The sequence below is a fragment of the Dendrobates tinctorius genome, unplaced genomic scaffold, assembly GCF_039654945.1.
Source record: "Dendrobates tinctorius isolate UK_male_01 unplaced genomic scaffold, ASM3965494v1 ptg000005l, whole genome shotgun sequence".
Lineage (NCBI taxonomy): Eukaryota > Metazoa > Chordata > Amphibia > Anura > Dendrobatidae > Dendrobates > Dendrobates tinctorius.
This window is the reverse complement of record NW_027361673.1, coordinates 16,207,234-16,228,285: the sequence shown is the minus strand read 5'-3', so window position 1 is coordinate 16,228,285 and position 21,052 is coordinate 16,207,234. Positions and strand designations below refer to the sequence as shown.

Below are 21,052 nucleotides of genomic sequence, written 5' to 3'. Positions count from 1 at the left end.
TAGCCAGACCCACCCATCTCTCATAGCTACCTGCAACCCTGTCATAGGTGCAACAAACGAATCTTAGTGCTTTCATGCACTAGATAAAATACTCCGGGTTACATCACAGAGACAAGCAATCACTGTGACACATACCTCCCATCGACTATGCGACCATTAGCCACACTACAATTCTCCTCCTCTGCCTAAAGCCATGGGGCTTGGCACTTTCTCCTACCAGACAAGGGATTCTCGAGAGGGCATCGGCATTACTATGTCGCTTCCCTGCTCTATGCTCTACATGGAAGTTGAAATCTTGTAGGGCTAAAAACAACGGGTGACCCTAGCATTTTTCCTTTTTGTTTCCCTCAACCAACTGAGTGGGGCATGGTCGGATACTAACCTAAACTAACGTCCTACCAGATAGTACCTTAATGTGTCCACCGTCCACTTTATGGCCAAGCACTCCTCTACAACCAAGTAATTCCTCTGACATGAAGATAGCTTCCTACTCAGGTAGAGAACAGGGTGCTCCTCCCCATGTATCTCCTGGGAATGAACTGCTCCTACCCCGACATCTGAGGCATCTGTTTGGAGAATAAACCCTTTCTTAAAGTCAGGGGCCACCAAAACCGGTTGATTACACAGAGCCCCTTTCATTTCTTGAAATGCCGTCTCTGCCTCTTCAGACCATTTGCCCATTACCAATCTCATCCCCTTAAGGTCAGTCAGGGGCACGGCCATCATGGCGAAGTTCGGGATGAACCTCCTCTAGTATCCCACGCTCCTCAGGAATGCTCTAGCTTGCTTCTTGGACAACAGTCTCGGCCATGTTTGAATTACCTCCACCTTACTGATTTGGGGTTTTATTTCGCCTTGACCCATTACATATCCTAGGTACTTAGCTTCTTCTTTTCCCAAGGCACACTTCTTTGTGTTTATTGAAAACCCCACCTTCCTTAGAGCATCAAACACCGCTTGGACCTTTTCCAGATGACTCTCCCAGTCTGGGCTAAAGATAATGACATACCTATCTAGGTATGTAGCGGCGTATTGCTTATGGGGTTCATGCATTCTATCCATAGCTCTCTGGAAGGTTGCCGGAGCCCCCTGCAGTCCAAACGGCATTCAAACATACTGAAAGCATCTCCTTGGCTTCCTGTGCTATGGGGATCTGCCAGTATCCCTTTGTCAAATCCAAGGTGGTTATGTACCTTGCGGGCCCAAGTTTCTCGATTAGCGTGGCATGGAGATCTTGGAGACCTCATTCAACTTCCGATAGTCGTTGCAGAACCTCCACTCAACATCGGATTTTGGAACCAGGATAATCAGGCTCGACCAACCACTCATGGACTTCTCAATGACACCGAGTTTTAACATGTGCTCCACCTCCTTGGAGATTACTTCTCTGCGGGCCTCCGGGATCCGATAAGGCTTCACGTTTACGTGCACATGTGGCTCCATCAGAACTTTGTGTTCTACGACCTTTGTGCACCCCGGTAATTCCGAGAACAGGTCCTTGTTCTTCTGGAGCAACTCTCGGCACTGCTGTTTTTGGGTCTTCAACAGCATCTCTGCTATGGCAACACCACCAACCTCGCCTTCTGGGTTGCCCAGCAAGCACGGAGTTTCAGCCGGCTCTCTGTCTTGCCATGGCTTGATGAGGTTGACATGGTAGACCTGATATGGTTTCAGTCTTCCTGATTGATGATCCTTATCATTTACATCACAAAGCTTCTACACCATATCGTACGGCCCTTGCCATTTGGCCAAGAACTTTCTCTCCACTGTCGGAAATAGCACAAGAACTTGATCTCCCAGATTGAACTGCCTCTCTCTGGCTGACCGGTTGTAGACCCTGACCTGAGCTTCTTCTGTCTGGAGGAGGTGTCCTCTTACGATGGGCATCACCTTCGCAATCCTCTGCTGCATCAGTGCCACATGCTCAATAACTCTTCTGTGGGGCGTGACTTCCCAGGTTTCCTTGGCTATATCCAGGAGACCTCACGGATGTTGGCTATGCAGAAGCTCGAATGGGGAGAACCCCATGAAGGCCTGTGGAATTTCACAGATGGAAAACAACAGATATGGTAAGAGACAGTCCCAGTCTCTGCCATTTTTTCTATAGCTGTTCTCAGCATGCTTTTCAGTGTTTTATTGATCCTTTCGACAAGGCCATCTGTTTGAGGATGGTACACTGAAGTCCTCAACTGGGAGATTTGCAGGGCTTTGTATAACTCCCTCATCACCTTACTCATTAAAGGTGTTCCCTGGTCAGTCAGTCCTTTGGTAAACCTGACCAGGAAAAAACATGGACCAATTTGCGGGCTATATTTTTTGCGGAGGAATTTCTCAGGGGAATTGCTTCAGGGTAGCGTGTGGCATAGTCCAGGATGACCAATATGTATTGATGCCCAAGAGCAGATTTCACCAGGTGACCGACCAAATCCATAGCAATTCTCTCAAATGGCACTTTAATGATGGGCAATGGCACGATGGGACTCCAAAAGTGAGAGGTGGGGGCAGTTAACTGACACGTAGGGCAGGACCTGCAATAGTTTAATATTTCCCGGTGACATCCAGGCCAGTAGAACCTCTGCATGATCCGTTCCTGTGTTTTCTCCACTCCCAGATGTCCCTCCAAGATGTGTGAATGTGCCATATCCAACACCTTCCGTCTTTAGGGGCCCGGCACTATTAACTGTTCCACCAGCTCCTCACTCACTTTCGTGACCCAATACAACAACTCCACACTCATTATAAAATAGGGAAACCTTGTGTCAGCCCCTAGCTCCTGTGTAACCCCATTAATTACAGTGACATTGTTAAAAGCTTTTTTCAGAGTTGAGTCCCTATATTGGGCAGTCCCAAAATTCTCACTGGTCACCCCTAACTCTGGAATGTCAGACACAGGGGACACTTCCTCCTCATGCCCCACAAGGACACAAAAGGGAAACCCATCTGCCTCTGGGTATGGTGATATCTTATTACGGTTCACTGGTTCCCTATTCATACCAGCAATCTCAGAACCCTTCCCCACAGATCCCAAAATAAGCAAAAGTGCCGGCCTATAATAGTAGGGTGCAATAAGTCCCGTATGACGCCGATCTCATGGGACTCAGTGCCGTGGGCCATTTCAGTGTCCACGCTAGCCATAAGGTAGTGCTTATCATCACCACTTATGCAACAAATGCCGACCTTTTTCCCCGGAATGAGTTGGAGAGGAAAAGTGGCCCTAACAAGGGTCACTATACTTCCGGAGTCTAGCAGTGCCATTACCTCCTGACCGTTCACCTTCACGGGACACACTTGAGGCCCCTCATTGGATGGAGAGTTCACACTGCAAGCCGGATATGCATAATATGAACTACGGTGTCCTATGCTGCAGTCCATCTGCTCGGGGGTCAGGGGACAACGGGCGGCTATATGTCCTGGCCCGTGTCACCTCCGGCAAATACCATCACCTATATAGGAACCGTGTGCACAACCTGTCCCGCCCTTTGGAACTTGGATGCCCCACCCCCTTTTGGGCCTCCACCCCCTGTTGGAACCCCCAGTATGGAGTGGGCTGCTTTCCCATGGAACCTTCATCCCCCTGGTGTCTCTCTACCAGTCTGACCAGTTCATCGGAATTCTGGGGATCACCCTGGGCAACCCATGTCTGTATGGGCCTTGGCAGTGAGTGCACAAACTGGTCCATCACCACCTGTTCTACCATCTGCGCAGGCGTAGAGGACTGTGGCTGCAGCCACTTCTGGACCAGGTGCAACAGGTCAAACATTTGGGACCGCAGTGGTTTGTCCTGGTGATATGCCCAACGGTGAACCCACTTTGCCCTGCAAATCATTGTCACCCCCAAGCATGCCATAATCTGTTTTTAGCTGTCAATACTTAGCTAAATTATAGTACTCTCTCTGGGGTTCTATCATCAAGTATGGCACCAATAATTCTGCCAACTGCTCTGGCGGGAGTTTCTCACTCTCGGTGACCCTTTCAAACACTGTTAGGAAGGCCTCAACATCATCCCTGGCAGTCATTTTCTGCAAAGCCCGTCTTATCACTTTCCGGACGTGGGCATCATCAGCTAGACTTGGGGTTGGGGCACTCATCCTGCCCTGGATGGCGGTTACAAAGTCTCTCATACAATCCCTATTGAAAAAATGACTAAGTTTGGAATGGACAAGGCAACTGTTGGGTGGATTCATAACTGGCTTAATGATCGGGCCCAAAGAGTGGTCGTAAATGGCTGCACATCCAGTTGGAAGAATGTCTCAAGTGGGGTACCACAGGGCTCTGTCCTGGGCCTTGTATTGTTCAACATCTTTATCAACGATTTAGATGAAGGAATTGAGGGTAAGCTGATTAAATTTGCTGATGACACAAAGCTAGGAGGGATAGCTAATACTAGAGAAGAGAGAGAGGATTCAAAAAGATATAAATAAACTGGAGAAGTGGGCAGCAACTAACAGAATGGTTTTTAACAGGGAGAAATGCAAAGTACTACATCTGGGCAATAAAAATGAAAAAAACATATACAGAATGGGAGGAATAGGGCTAAGTGACAGAACATGTGAAAAAGACTTGGGTATACTAATAGATCACAGACTGAATATGAGTCAACAGTGTGATGCAGCAGCAAAAAAGGCAAATGCAATTCTAGGATGTATTAACAGAAGCATACAGTCTAGATCACATGAAGTCATTATTTCCCTCTACTCCTCTTTGGTCAGACCTCATCTGGAATATTGTGTCCAGTTTTGGGCACCACATTTTAAAAAGGACATCAACAAACTGGAGCAAGTTCAGAAAAGAGCAACCAGAATGGTGACCGGTCTGCAAACCCTGTCTTATGAGGAAAGGTTGCAGGATTTGGGAATGTTTAGTTTGCAAAAGAGAAGACTGAGAGGAGACTTAATAGCTGTCTACAAATATCTAAAGGGCTGTCACATTGTAGAAGGATCAACTTTATTCTCATTTGCACAAGAAAAGACTAGAAGCAATGGGATGAATCTGAATGGGAGGAGACACAGATTAGATATTAGAAAAAACTTTTTGACAGTTAGAGTGATCAATGAGTGGAACAGGCTGCCATGAGAAGTGGTGAGTTCTCCTTCAATGGAAGTCTTCAAACAGAGGCTGGACAGACATCTGACTGGGATGATTTAGCAAATCCTGCTTTGAGCAGGGGGTTGGACCAGATGGCACAGGAGGTCGCTTCCAACTCTACGATTCTATGATTCTACCAGAAGCTGCATCTGCTGCCATTGCTCCTTCTGGTTCTTCTGGATCTGCTCTAACAACACCCTGTTGGTCTCTTGCTGTTGCTGCTGCAACTGCACCAGGTGTTTCAGCAGGTCCTCCATTTTGTCTGGCGATGCTTGCTGGCTTGCAACAGACTTAACCCAGGACATGCAGTCCTTCCTGTTGCAGTCTCACGTCTGTGCTGGAAATGCTCACGTATAACACCAGTTGTAGGGCCAGCACTTTTGGCTATTACTGCATATAATAAGTTAGCCAAGCAATTCAGAAGTTACTGAACTCAATATATATATTGTACGGGTTGTACTCACTCGGGTGCGATGGGAGGAAAACAGGAGGCACGTTCCTTTAAAAGTTCATGTGGATTTATTGCTTCATAAACCCCAGAAGCACAAACAGAAAGTAAACAGCCTTTAGATCAGGCAAAACAAAATAACAATGTCCTTAGAAGGGCTCTGCTCCGCCAGGCCTGTGGGCACACAGACTGGGTTAGTATCCATTATTTAGGCTCAATCTGGAGCCAAACACACAGGAGGCCTTCTCCCTCCCAACACACAGACCATGTGCCAAACAACAGCCTCTATTATATAGGCTGTAACCACACCCAGAGCTGAGGTATGTGGGTAGCCAGACCCGCCCATCTCTCATAGTTACCCGCAACCCGATCCCAGGTGCAACAAACGAACCTCTTAGTGCTTCCATGCACTAGAGAAAATACTCTGGGTTACATCACAGAGACAAGCCATCTCTTTGATACATACCTCCCATCGACTATCAACCATTAGACACACTAGAATATATATATATATATATATATATATATATATATAAAGCATTGCATGATGCATGTTGATGAGCATCACTTTGCATGTTAAATATATATATGTATGTGTATTTGTAGAGGCATACCAGTAGCCATAATGGTGCTTTGGTGATCTAACCTGCACTGAATTAATATTAGTGAAGCCATTCTATACTGTATTCCAAGGGCGACTCTAGCAGAATTATAAAAGTGACCCTGGAAATAAAAGTGCAAAATTTTCACTGAAAAAAAAAATAAATGAGAACAAAAACATTTTTTGAAAACAGATTTGAATGTTGCACCAGTAAAACAACAATAGAAGCCATAGTCATGTTACTGATCCCCATCACTCTGGTTCCCTTTCTTTGTTCTTTTCCTGATGGTCTCTCCTATTACTGCTTTTCTGATGATGTTTTTGACTCAAAAAATGTAACTGCAATACTGAATCACTGACCACAGCAGTGACTTACTACATCAATGATTGGCTTTAGCAGTCACATGTTTGATTTGAAATGTCATTGATGAGCCAGAAAATAGAGCGCGGTGTCGGACCTGAGAAGCATTGGAACCAGATAAGCAATATATTAGTAAGGTAAATATGGCTTCTATGGTATCTTAAAACTTTCTAAGCTGTTGTAAGTGTAACACCCCTTTAGGGCTACCACGGTACCCTGGGTGTTATGGGGGGTCTCACCTCTCTAGGGCGCTGTGCCTCCACCCGAATCTTGATTGGAGCTCTGTCTCTGGGGCTGCAGAAGGACAGTTATCTTCTGCCAGGGGTTGATTCGGGAAGCCCCTGCCACAGCTCAGTACACACTCAGGAAACAGGAGTAAAACAGTTTAATAGATTTATTGCTATGCAGCAGAATTGAGGTGGGTTTAAACGGATAAACATACAATGCAATTAACGGTGCTCTATAAAAGTCATATACACATCACAATCTAATTCAACTCCAACCCTGCAAATATAATGTGGCAGGTTCCCCCTCTTTTGTATTGACTCAGTCCAAATGTTGGGGCCCAGTTGCCACAGATGTTGGCACGCAAAGTCGCAACCGTGGCTGCACTTAGATGAGTGTTGCTGTCAATAGTCTAGGTAGCCGTGTACTCACTGTAAATAGCACTGATAGAACCACAAGTCTCAGAAGGGCACTCACTGTGCCTCTAACAGCCGGAGGATTCTTTGGACTCCAGCTGGGGGCTGCAAGTTTTAGACCTTTATGCGATGGGAGTGCCGGCAGGACTCTCTGGATCTTTGCTCTCTCCAGCAACATGGGTATCTCCGCGGGGTTCCCCACACTCTGCAACTTAGGGGAATTGAGATCCACACCGCTCTGTCTCTCACAGCAAGCAGCAGCCACGTTCTTCCTCCTCTGCACATTTACTTTCACTTTCTTCACAGCGTCCTCCCCCAAGTCCCTCCTTCTCTCTTCTTCTATCATCTCACTGAAACAAGGGTCCCTGGGAACTGTAGTCTTCTGCCACTCAGGAGAAAAACGATTAGTGTCTGTAGGTCCCTGTTTAACAGCCACTGCAAAAGGGTCTGTAAGTTCCGATATGTCGGTAGATGCTCTGACAGTTCCCTGTGCAGGTGTTATATTCAAATAATTTTTCCTTGGCTGCATATCCCCTTTTACCTGAAATATCAAGGCTTTACTTGTTATGGTCCATTTGAGTTTCTGCTACCAAATAAGTCTATGTTGGGTACATATTCCATTTTTGCCTTGCATTAGGCTGTCATGTCTATACAGTTTAATAAGAACAGTATTTCTGACCACAATGTCTCTTGTGTGATGCATTTTCAAGAGCTTTAACTCTTTGCAATCTCCATCTCTAATTGTCAATTGCTCCAGAGCTCAGCTTTAGAAAGAATGCGCGCAAGCTGCTATGAGATTCGCTCCCAGTCCAAAATTCTGTCCCTGCTTCTAATTTACTAGCTAAGTCACATTTTCTCCTCATGTTTGTGTAGTCTAAATTCTGTGATCAGTTATCTCCTTTTTTATAACTAGGGTTTTGCACTGAAATGCAGTGTGGCTGTCAATCAAGTGTCCATGTTGGATAACATAATACTTTGGAAAAGATCAACAGGAGAATAAAATATATGAAGAAAGCCTTCATTAATTCTTTATGCACTGATTTCTTTGGTCCCTCTATTAAACTGTAACAACTTTTATCTCTTAGTTTTGGTTTCTCAGTGAGTGTAGAATAGTAATTTAAAATTCTGCATTATTTTTTCATATACTACTGGGTTATTTAAAAAAAGAATGAAAGTTATGCTTTAACAATATTTATTAATATTTGCGAAAGGTGTAACAAACCAATATAGTGGGTAAAATAAGTATTGAACACCAATTTTCTAAGTAAATATATTTCTAAAGGTGCCATTGGCATGAAATTCCAGATGTCAGTAACAACCAATCCAATGCACAATGCACACACGCAAAGATACCAAAACGTAGCTGTCCATAAATCAAGTTGAGTGTAATAATGAGTAATGAAACAGGGAAGAAGTATTGAACACATGAAAAAAGAGAGGTGCAAAAAGCCATGGAATGTCGTGACACAAGCAGAAATCTATCAGTAATTAGAAAGCAATCCTGCCACTTAGTGAAAAATAATATCAGCTGGTTCAACTGATGGCCTATAAAAAGGTGTCTCATTACCAATGTGTCACACAAGAAACATCTTCTAATGGGTAAAACCAGTGAGCTGCTTGAAGACCTTCACAACCTTATTGTTACAAAACATACTGATGGCATTGGTTAATAAAAAAATCTAAACTACTAGAAGGTTCCAGTGTGCACTGTTGGGGCCATATTATGAAAGTGGAAAGAACATAATTTCACCATAAACCCACCATGACCAGTTGCTTTCCGCAAGACCTCAGACAGAGGAGTGAAAGGAGTCATCAGGAGAGTTGTACAAAAGCCAAGAAACAGCTATAGAAAAACCTGAAATAGGCAGGTACAATTGTTTCAAAGAAAACAATAAGTAGTGCACTTAATCTCCATGGCCTGTGTGCATGCTCACCTTGCAAGACTCCATTGCTGAATAAAAAGCATGTTCAAGTGTGTTTAAAGTTTGCTCAACAACATTTAGATAAGCCTGTGAAATAATGTGAGAATATAGTTTGGTCAGATAATACCAAAATTGAACTCTTTGGATGTCATAATACACACCATGTTTGGAGGTCAAAAGGCACTGCATATCATGCCAAAAGCGGCATAGCAGTAGTGAAGTTTGGAGGTTGGTACATCATGGCGTAGGTCTGTTTTTAGCATATAGCACTGGCAAACTTCATATACCGGAAGAAAGGATGTCACACACGTGAATCATGGACCCACTGTGCTACAGAGCTCCTGATGGTGGAGTTAGGCTTGAGCTGCAGGTAGCCATCATGTACCACGTTTAAGCAGTCCCCGGTACTGCAGCTACTGACCCTAGAGGTCAGGATCACAGACATGGGCTCGGAGTCCCTGTCAGGACAGGATTCGGACCCTACTCAGTCAGTATGAGTTCTGGGTCATTGGACAGGACATAAACTAACTGAGTCATTGGAAGGATAGAGTTCGGATACTGAAACAAGGTTCGACAGTATGGACTTGGGAACGTTAACCTTGGTGCTGGTTCAAGTACTGCTGGAATAGTTTCAGGTTCAGGTACTGCTGATGCAGCTTCCCCCTCAGGTTCAGGAAAAGCTGGTGCGGGTTCAGATACAGCTGGTGCAGCTACAGGTTCAGATACCGCTGGAGCTGTGTCAGGCTCAGGTACGGCTGGAGTGGCATCAGTGTTCAAGTGCCGCCAGAGTTGTGTCAGGGATTAGGTGCGGCTTCAAGATTCAGGCACCGCAGGAGCAGTGACAAGGTTCAGGTACCGCAGAAGCAGCTTCTTTGTTTAGGTACCGCAGGTGCGGCTACACGGTTCAGGTACTGCAGGAGCAGTGTCAGGGTTTAGGTACCGCAGGTCCAGCTTCGGGGTTCAGGTACCACAGAAGCAGCTTCTAGATTTATGTACCGCAGGTGCGGCTTCACGGTTCAGTTATCGCAGCAGCAGTGTCAGGGTTCAGGTACCGCAAGTGTGGCTTCAGGGTTCAGGTACCACAGGAGCGGTGTCAGGGTTCATTTACTGCAGGTGCAGCTGCAGGTTCAAGGTCTGCAGATGCATTTTCAGGTTCAAGGATCGTCGATGCCGTTTCAGCTTCAGGGACAGCAAAAGCTATTTTCAGTAAGTGTGTTCAATACTTTTTCCCTGTGTCATTTCTGATTATTACACATAACTTAATTTATGAACACCTATAGTTTGATTCCTTTGTTTGTGTGGATTGGACGGGTTGTTACCAACATCTGGTGCAAATTTCATGTCAATAGCACCTTTATTAATATAGTTACTTAGAAAATTGGTGACCTGTTCAATACTTATTTCACCGGCTGTAATTCATAGAGATGAGCACACATCATGACGTTGGTGCCTATTAATCACAGGAGATGCCTTGGATGCTGGCATTTGAGAGACAGCAGAGGTAGTTTCATCTGCCCTGGTCCGGCTGCCACGGAGTACTGAAGTTGACCAGTTTATTGTCTATCTTTTTGCTCATCTCTAATAACTTATAGGAAGGATGAGAACTCAAACTAGTGTTTACCAAACTAGTGGTCATCCATAATTCACAATTAATAGAAGATGAGCAAAAACATCTGCACTAGCATGATTTTGCAACACTTGTCAACCAAAGAAGTTTGCTCTGCCTGGCTCTGGCTTTCCGGGTGCCATGGAGTATTGAAGTGGATGCTGGACCAGAGTAGTATTAATATTTTTGTTTATGTCTAATATTTAATTTACATTAAGGATGAAGATACACACATGGAAAATGTTACCATACAAATATTTTTCAGCAATCATTACACATGACCACATGCAAGTGGATGTTGGAAAATTATGTGTGTAGCCTATCTGACACTGAGCTATAAGGTTCATATTGCATAAGTAGAAAATGAATCAATTCCCATATATACTCATGTATAAGCTGAATTTTTCAGCACATTTTTAAGCTGAAAAAGCCCTCCTCGGCTTATACTCGAGTTAGGGTCCCACAAGATGGAGGGGGAGTGGCAGCGGCAGAGCAGCGGGTCACAGTAGGCAGGAGCTGAGTGCTGTGTGTAATTCCTGTGCCCACTGCCAAAGAGAAATTAATATTCACTGTTCTCCACGCCATTGGGGGTGGAGAGCAGTGAATATTAATTTCTCTTTAATAGTGGACATGCTGTTAACCGCAGTCGCAGGCTTCCTGCAGTGGCTGGGCTCTGAAGTGTGCCTGCTACTTAAGGGAATGAATATTCACTGCTCTCCACTCCCATAGTGGAGCAGGGGCCATGCATACCAGGAAGGGGATGAGGAGGCCATGCATACCAGGATAGGGATGAAGGGGCCATGCATATCAGCAAGGGGATGAGGAGTGCATGCATACCAATATAGTGATGAGGGAGACATGCATACCAAGATAGGGATGAGGGGGCCATGCACACCAGGATAGGGATGAGGGGGCCATGCATACCTAGATAGGTATGACGGGGCCATGCATACCAGGCTTATACTCAAGTCAATAAGTTTTCCCAATTTTTTGTGGTAAGACTGGGTGTCTCAGCTTATATTCGAGTCGGCTTATACTCGAGTATATATGGTATATAAATGTAATGAAAAATGTTGAAATGGAGAAATGTTGTTTTTCATTCACTTTTGTCTTGTAACTTGTTTTCTACACAACAGCATCTGCAGGTATTTCAGTGTCACAGAGAAAAGTGCGACAGATCAGTGATCCGATTCAGCAGATATTAATCCAACTGCACAAAATTATTTTCATTACACAGGTAAAGATTTCAGTGGTTGATTTATGCATCTCTGAAATACTACATTTTGCCATTTCATTTTAAAATTTGAACTTATCTCAATTATTACATTTCATGGTTCAGTAATTCTTTTCATGTGGGACCTAGTGGTCTCCAAAGGTCCATTATCTGTCTACAGTAGCCTGTCAATCTATTTTAACTCCTTTCCTACATTAGACGTACTATTCTGTCCATGTGACCTGAGACCTAAGTCCAAAGGACGGAATAGTATGTCTAGCGCGATCAGCCTCGCTCACGGGGGAGCGCAGCTGGGTGTCAGCTGATTATCACAGCTGACACCCGGCACTATGTGTCAGGGGCGGTCACGGACCGCCCCCGACACGTTAACCCCTGGCACACTGCGATCAAACACGATCGCAGTGTACCGGGGGTTTAGGGAAGCACCAGGGGTTTAGGGAAGCATCGGGAGGGAGGGGGCTCCCTCCGTGCTTCCCTGAGACCTCCACAGCAGCGCGATGTGCAGCGCTGCTGCGGGGGTCTCCTTCCCTGCAGGTTCCCGAATCCAAAATGGCGGTGGGGACCTTCGAGGGTCTGTAGGGCGGCAGCTTCCTCATGCCTGCAAAGCGCCGGCATGAGGAAGCCTGCAGCACTGCCTGTGATAGATCGCTAATCTGTCACAGCGATCTGTGATGTGACAGATCAGCGATCTGTCACATGACAGTTACGTCCCCCCTGGGACATTGTAATAAAGTTAAAAAAAAAATTTAAAAAAAGTGTAAAAATTATTTATAAAAAATCGCTAAATAAATTTAAAAGAAAAAAATATTCCGTAATAAATAAAAAAAAAAAATAAATAAAAGTACACATATTTGGTATCACCGCATCCGTAACGACCCGCCCTATTAAACTGTCCCACTATTTAACTCCTTTATTGGACTCCTTAAAAAATAAAAAACGAAGCAAAAAATAAAGCTTTATCATCATACCGCCGAACAAAAAGTGCAATAACGCGCGATCGAAAAGACGGATATAAATAACCATGGTACCACTGAAAACGTCATCTTGTCCCGCAAAAAACGAGCTACCACATAGTGTCATCAGCAAAAAAATAAAAAAGTTATAGCTCACAGAATAAAGCGATGCAAAAATAATTACTTTTTATATAAAATTGTTTTCATTGCATAAAAGCGCCAAAACATAAAAAAAGACATAAATGAGGCATCGCTGTAATCGTCCTGACCCAAAAAATAAAACTGCCTTATCAATTTTACCGCATGTGGAACGATGTAAACGCACCCCCCCAAATGAAATTCATGAAACACTGATTTTTGTTCATTCTGCGCCCCAAAAATCAGAATAAAAAGCGATCAAAAAATGTCACGTGCCCGAAAATGGTACCAATAAAAATGTCAACTTGTCCTGCAAAAAATAAGACCTCACATGACTCGGTGGGTCAAAATATGGAAAAATTATAGCTCTCACAATGTGGTGATGCATAAACTATTTTTACAATAAAAAGCGTCTTTCAGCGTGCGACAGCTGCCAAAAATAAAAACCCATAAATAGTAAATCAAACCCCCCGCTATCACCCCCTTAGTTAGAGAAAAATACTAAAATAAAAAAAAAATGTATTTATTTCCATTTTCCCATTAGGGTTAGGGTAAGGGCCAGGGTTAGGGCTAGGGGTGTGTTGGGGCTAGGGTTGGAGTTAGAATTGGAGGGTTTCCACTGTTTTGGCACATCAGGGGCTTTCCAAACGCGACTTGGCGTCCGATCTCAATTCCAGCCAAAAAGTCAAATGGCGCTGCTTCCCTTCCAAGCTCTGCCATGCGCCCAAATAGTGGTTTACCATCACATATGGGGTATCAGTGTACTCAGGACAAATTGCACAGTAACTTTTGGGGTTCTGTTACTCTTGGGAAAATAACAATTGGGGGTGAAAAGATCATTTTTGTGGAAAAAATATGATTTTTTATTTGTACGGCTGTACGTTATAAACTTCTGTGAAGCCCTTGTGGGTTCAAAGTGCTCACCACATAGCTAGATAAGTCTCTTGGGGGGTCTAGTTTCCAAAATGGGGTCACTTGTGGGGGGATTCTACTGTTTAGGCACATCAGGAGCTCTCCAAACGTGACATGGCATCCGATCTGAATTCTAGCCAATTTTGCAGTGAAAAAGTCAAACGGCGCTCCTTCCCTTCCGAGCTCTGCCATGCGCCCAAACAGTGGTTCCCCCCCACATATCAGGTATCGGCGTACTCAGGACAAATTGCACAATAACTTTTCCAGTCCAATTTCTCCTGTTACCCTCGGTAAAATAAAAAAATTAAACCTGAGTAATTTTTTTTTGTGAAAAAAAGTTAAATGTTCATTTTTTTTAAAAAAATAAAAAAAATTCCTTTGAAGCACCTGAAGGGTTAATAAACTTCTTGAGTCTGGTTTTGAGCACCTTGAGGGGTGCAGTTTTTGGAATGGTGTCACTTTTGGGTATTTTCTATCATATAGACCCCTGAAAGTCCACTACCCAATATTATGCATGTCTTATGAATGTCGGACTGGCAGAATGATGTTTTATGTAATTTTTGTATTCTTTGAAGATAAGTGCCAATTTCTCATAAGATGAAAAAATCAATATTCTACTAATTGTTCAGAACTTTACAAGGAATTTGGTAACTGTTAATAGGGCTTCAACGGATAGTCTTCAAACCAGCTACTCCACTAGCAGGTCACAGGGAATGCCAGGGAACGTTTTAATTTTCACCCATTTTTATGCATAGGGATTTGGCCTTCACTGCAGAGGTTCTCTGGGTTGTTGTGAGCAGCCAGTGAAGCAATAAAATAGTTAATTAACCAGGTCAAAACCAGAGGGAGAGGAAACAATGGAGGAATCAGAAGGCATGGGCCTATAGGTCAGGAAGGTCAAAGGAAACAAGTTAAAAATATCAGACAGACTAGAAAAAGTCTGCACAGTCGAGGGTTAAGTCCAAATAAGCAATCCAAGAGGTTAAACAGTACAAAAGTGGTTAAATGATCCAGGTCAGGAATCCTATTAATCAGGACAGTTTTGGACTTGGGAGCCAATTCAAGTCTATGGGACTTCCGGTATCGGAATAAGAAAAACCCTGTTTTTGCCTTGTACAGCCTCTCTGGGGTCTGTACGGGCCTTTCGGGGGGCTGTGCCGGCCTGCCAGGGGGTCTGTGCAGGCTCCGGTGGTCTGTGCCGGCCTGCCGGGGGGCTGTGCCGGCCTGCCGGTGGTCTGTGCAGGCTCCGGTGGGCTGTGCCGGCCTGCCGGGGGGCTGTGCAGGCTCCGGGGGGCTGTGCCGGCCTGCCGGGGGGCTGTGCCGGCCTGCCGGTGGGCTGTGCAGGCTCCGGGGGGCTGTGCCGGCCTGCCGGGGGGCTGTGCCGGCCTGCCGGTGGTCTGTGCAGGCTTCGGGGGTCTGTGCAGGCATCGTCCGATGGGACTACAAGTCCCATCGGGCGATGCCTGCTACCATGACAGTGATTGACACATTAGCCAATGATGGGACAGTAGTTGTCCCATTATCCGGCTAATGTGCTGAATGTAAAAAAAAAATAAAATAAATAAATTACATGCTACATACATGCTACATACATACAACATGCATACTACATACATGCTACATTCATACTACATACTACATACATGCTACATTCATACTACATAAATACTACATGCAACATACATACTACATATATACTACATACATACTACATGCATGCTACATACATACTGCATGCTACATACATACTACATGCTACATACATACCACATATATACTACATACATACTACATGCATGCTACATACATACCACATACATACTACATACATACTACATGCATGCTACATGCATGCTACATGCTACATACATAACACATATATACTACATGCATGCTACATACATACTACATGCTACATACATACCACATACATACTACATGCATGCTACATACATACTACATACTACATATATACTACATGCATGCTACATACATACTACATGCTACATACATACTACATATATACTACATGCATGCTACATACATACTACATGCTACATACATACTACATATATACTACATGCATGCTACATACATACTACATGCTACATACATACTACATATATACTACATGCATGCTACATACATACTACATGCTACATACATACTACATATACTACATATATACTACATGCATGCTACATGCATGCTACATACATACTACATACATACTACATGCTACATACATACCACATATATACTACATACATACAATACATTCATACAATACATACATAGACATACAGTACATATAACATAGAGTAACATACTTACCAATACTTGTCACATTGTTCCCCGAAGCCATTGTCTTTTCCGGAATAAATATTAACATAACAAACCACAAAAATACTCACCCACGATCCGAAGCAGTCCACGAGTGTGCCCACGACGATCTTGGGTAGAGAACTGCAGCATCAGCTGATGCTGCCGTTCTCTACGGGCTGCAGGAATCCAATGACGGAAGGTAGGTATCCTTCCGCACTGTATTCCTCCGCCACTTAAAAAAAAAAAAAGTCCCTAGTCTCACTTTATGCCATTGCTGTGTGGGAATTTCCCACGCAGCAATGGCATAAAGTGAGACTAGGGACTTTTTTTTTTTTAAGTGGCGGAGGAATACAGTGCGGAAGGATACCTACCTTCCGTCATTGGATTCCTGCAGCCCGTAGAGAACGGCAGCATCATCTGATGCTGCAGTTCTCTACCCAAGATCGTCGTGGGACACACTCGTGGACTGCTTCGGATTGTGGGTGAGTATTTTTGTGGTTTGTTATGTTAATATTTATTCCGGAAAAGACAATGGCTTCGGGGAACAATGTGACAAGTATTGGTAAGTATGTTACTCTATGTTATATGTACTGTATGTCTATGTATGTATTGTATGAATGTATTGTATGTATGTAGTATATATGTGGTATGTATGTAGCATGTAGTATGTATGTAGTATGTATGTAGCATGCATGTAGCATGCAGTATGTATGTAGCATGCATGTAGTATATATGTAGTATGTATGTAGCATGCATGTAGTATATATGTAGTATGTATGTAGCATGTATGTAGTATGTATGTAGTATGTATGTAGCATGTAGCATGTATGTAGTATATATGTGGTATGTATGTAGCATGTATGTAGTATGTATGTAGTATGTATGTAGCATGCATGTAGTATGTATGTAGTATGTATGTAGCATGCATGTAGCATGCAGTATGTATGTAGCATGCATGTAGTATATATGTAGTATGTATGTAGCATGCATGTAGTATATATGTAGTATGTATGTAGTATGTATGTAGCATGTATGTAGTATATATGTGGTATGTATGTAGCATGTATGTAGTATGTATGTAGTATGTATGTAGCATGCATGTAGTATGTATGTAGTATGTATGTAGCATGCAGTATGTAGCATGTATGTAGCATGTATGTAGTATGTATGTAGTATATATGTAGTATGTATGTAGCATGTAGTATGTATGTAGCATGTAGTATGTATGTAGCATGCATGTAGTATATATGTAGTATGTATGTAGCATGTAGTATGTATGTAGCATGCATGTAGTATATATGTAGTATGTATGTAGCATGTAGTATGTATGTAGCATGTAGTATATATGTAGCATGCATGTAGTATGTATGTAGTATGTATGTAGTATTTTTTTTTTTTTTTTTTAACATTTAACACATTAGCCGGATGATGGGACTACTACTGTCCCATCATTGGCTAATGTGTCAATCACTGTCATGGTAGCAGGCATCGCCAGATGGGACTTGTAGTCCCATCGGACGATGCTTGCACAGACCCCCGGACATCAGCACAGCCCCCCGGCAGGCCGGCACAGCCCCCCGGCAGGCCGGTACAGACCCCCACAGGGTGCACAGACCACCGGCAGGCCGGCACAGCCCCCCGGCAGGCCGGTACAGACCCCCACAGGGTGCACAGACCACCGGCAGGCCGGCACAGCCCCCCGGCAGGCCGGTACAGACCCCCACAGGGTGCACAGACCACCGGCAGGCCGGCACAGCCCCCCGGCAGGCCGGTACAGACCCCGGGCAGTCCACACAGCCCCCCGGCAGGCCGGCAGAGACCCCCGGAAGGCCCGAAATGACGGCGCATCATGATGCGCACACACCGCGCATCATGATGACGTCAGGCTGTCAATCAACTTTGAACTTCCGATTCCGATGCCGAATTCCGATATTGAAAAAATATCGGAAGTCGGTATCGGAATTCCGATACAGCAAGTATCGGCCGATACCCGATACTTGCGGTATCGGAATGCTCAACACTACACAGGACCCAAAAGACACTTGGGCCAGGCAAATAAATAAGGAAAGTGAGTATGTAACGCTGATCTGTTGATTTTATATATTCAATACCATATCCTGCAGTAGTCTCAAGCATTTTCTTTAACACTTTCATGTGATTTCTACAGCTACCCCCTGCTCTCCATGATAACCTGAAGAGGAGGGTTGTCGAACGATACAAAAAATCTCTTTTCAGTCTCCAGAGCAATCCCTGCAACCTGAAAGCTGAAATTCAAAAGGTATACATTCCTAGGATCAAATATCATGTTATGTAAATATTATTTCCTCTCCAGTTCATTTGAATTCATAAGTATAATTAGTGATACAGATGTTTCTACAAATACATCTTCCTTTACAACCAGTATCTACCTCCAGTGGACTGAACTAAAAGATACTTTAGTGGAAGCTAATGTTCCAGGCATCAGAAGATGTAACTTTTTTTAATTCTCCCGCTCTGTATGCTAACCCACCTCATCGGTCTCTGCAATCGCAGTCCTTCCTTGATTGACATGACAAATATCATCCCCATAGTCTGTTGCATCTGCTCAGATCTTGTTGACCAAGGAGCAAGTGACAGAGTTGATTAGACTATGTGGATGACATAGAAGTCGTCAACCATGTCAATAAAGGTAAGAGGACGACAATAGAGAAGACAACAGAGGCACTGAGCACAGTCCGCAGACACCCATTAGGCCAGATGGCTCTGATTAGCATATAGAGAGGAAAAATGAAAAATGTTATTTTCCTATTAATGTGGATGAGTTGTGCTCCAAAGAAGTTGTATCAGGAATACTTTTAACCTCTTCCCGACCGCCCACAGTAGATAAACGTTGGCGCTTGCTGGGCTTTGTGCAGCGCCGACGTTTATCTACTGTCGGCGGTTTTGTGCCCCCCCGGGACCCCCACATACCTTACAACGCGGGGATCCCGGTGCACAATGCATGCTGTGACCCCCGACGTCATCGAGACCTGATTGGTTCAGGTCCTGATGACGTCAGCGTCACAGCAGCCAATGGGAGCGATCGCTGGGAAAGCTGCTTGTTTCCCGGCAATCTCACTCATTGTAACGCGGCTTCTCCTCTGATCTAACACTGACAGATGATCAGAGGTGAAGCAGCGTTACTGTGTGACTAGATCGCTGCCTGGCACAGCTGATTGCTGCCTGGCACAGCTGTGCCAGGCAGCGATCTTGTCACACAGTAACGCTGCTTCACCTCTGATCATCTGTCATTGTGAGATCAGAGGAGAAGTCGCGTTATTATGTGCCAGGCAGCGATCTTGTCACATAGTAACGCTGCTTCACCTCTGATCATCTGTCAGTGTGAGATCAGAGGAGAAGTGGCGTTACTATGAGTCAGATCGCAGGGCAGCAATCTTGTCACAAAAATAAAAAAAGTAAAGAAAAAAAGCAGGTACACAGGTTAGGGTTAGGGCTAGGGTTAGGGCTAGGGTTAGGGCTAGGGTTAGGGCTAGGGTTAGGGCTAGGGCTGGGATTAAGGTTATGGGTGTGTTGGTGTTAGGTTTGTGGTTAGGGCTGAGATTAGGGTTAGGGGTGTGTTGGGGTTAGGGTTGGAATTAGAATTGGGGGTTTCCACTGTTTAGGCACATCAGGGGCTCTGTAAATGCAATATGACGCCCGCAGACCATTCCATCAAAGTCTGCATTTCAGAACGTCACTACTTCCCTTCCGAGCCCCACCGTGTGCCCAAACAGTAGTTTTCTCCCACATATGGGGTACCAGCGTACTCAGGACAAATTGGACAACAACTCTTAGGGTCCAATTTCTCCTGTTACCCTTGTGAAAATAAAAATTGGGGGCTAAAAGATCATTTTTGTGGAAAAAAAATGATTTTTTTTATTTTCACGGCTCTACATTATAAACTTTAGTGAAACACTTGGGGGTTCAAAGTGCTCACCACACATCTAGATAAGTCCCTTGGGGGGGTCTAATGTCCAAAATGGGGTCACTTGTGGGGGGTTTCCACTGTTTGGGCACATCAGGGGCTCTCCAAATGCGACATGGCATCCGATCTCAATTCCAGCCAATTCTGCATTGAAAAAGTCAAACGGCACTCCTTCCGTTCTGAGCTCTGCCGTGTGCTCAAACAGTGGTTTAGCCCCACATGCGGGGTATTGGCGTATTCGGGAGAAATTGCACAAAAAATTTTGTGGTTCATTTTCTCTTTTTACACTTGTGAAAATAAAAAAAAATGGTTTTGAAGTAAAATGTTTGTGAAAAAAAGTTAAATGTTTATTTTTTCCTTCCATATTCCATTCATGCATGTGAAGCACCTGAAGGGTTAATAAACTTCTTGAATGTGCTTTTGAGTACATTGAGAGGTGCAGTTTTTAGAATGGTGTCACTTTTGGGTATTTTCTGTCATATTGACTCCCCAAACTCACTTCAAATGTGAGGTGGTCCCTAAAAAAAATGGTGTTGCAAATTTTGTTGTAAAAATGAGAAATCGCTGGTCAACTTTTAACCCTTATAACTTCCTAAAAAAAAAAATTATGTTTCCAAAATTGTGCAGATGTAAAGTAGACATGTGGGAAATGTTATTTATTAACTATTTTGTGCGATATCACTCTCTGATTTAAGGGCATAAAAATGAAAAGTTTGAAAATTGCAAAATTTTCTACATTTTTGCCAAATTTTGATTTTTTTAACAAATAAGCGCAGATCATATCTAAAAAATTTTACCACCATCATGAAGTACAATATGTCATGAGAAAACAATGTCAGAATCAGTAGGATCCGTTGAAGCGTTCTAGAGTTAAGACCTCATA

The 21,052-nt window shown here is 43.9% G+C and overlaps 1 protein-coding gene across 2 annotated transcripts in view; it reads left to right on the top strand.

Annotated features, from left to right (window-relative positions):
- NEK10 (NIMA related kinase 10) overlaps positions 1-21,052 on the top strand; it is a 419,159-nt gene that overhangs the window by 350,761 nt on the left and 47,346 nt on the right. For both annotated transcript variants that reach the window (XM_073568458.1, XM_073568451.1), the window contains 2 exons: positions 11,801-11,901; positions 18,394-18,504. In XM_073568458.1, coding sequence (XP_073424559.1) covers positions 11,801-11,901; positions 18,394-18,504 — 212 coding nt within the window. The remainder of the gene's footprint in view (positions 1-11,800; positions 11,902-18,393; positions 18,505-21,052) is intronic.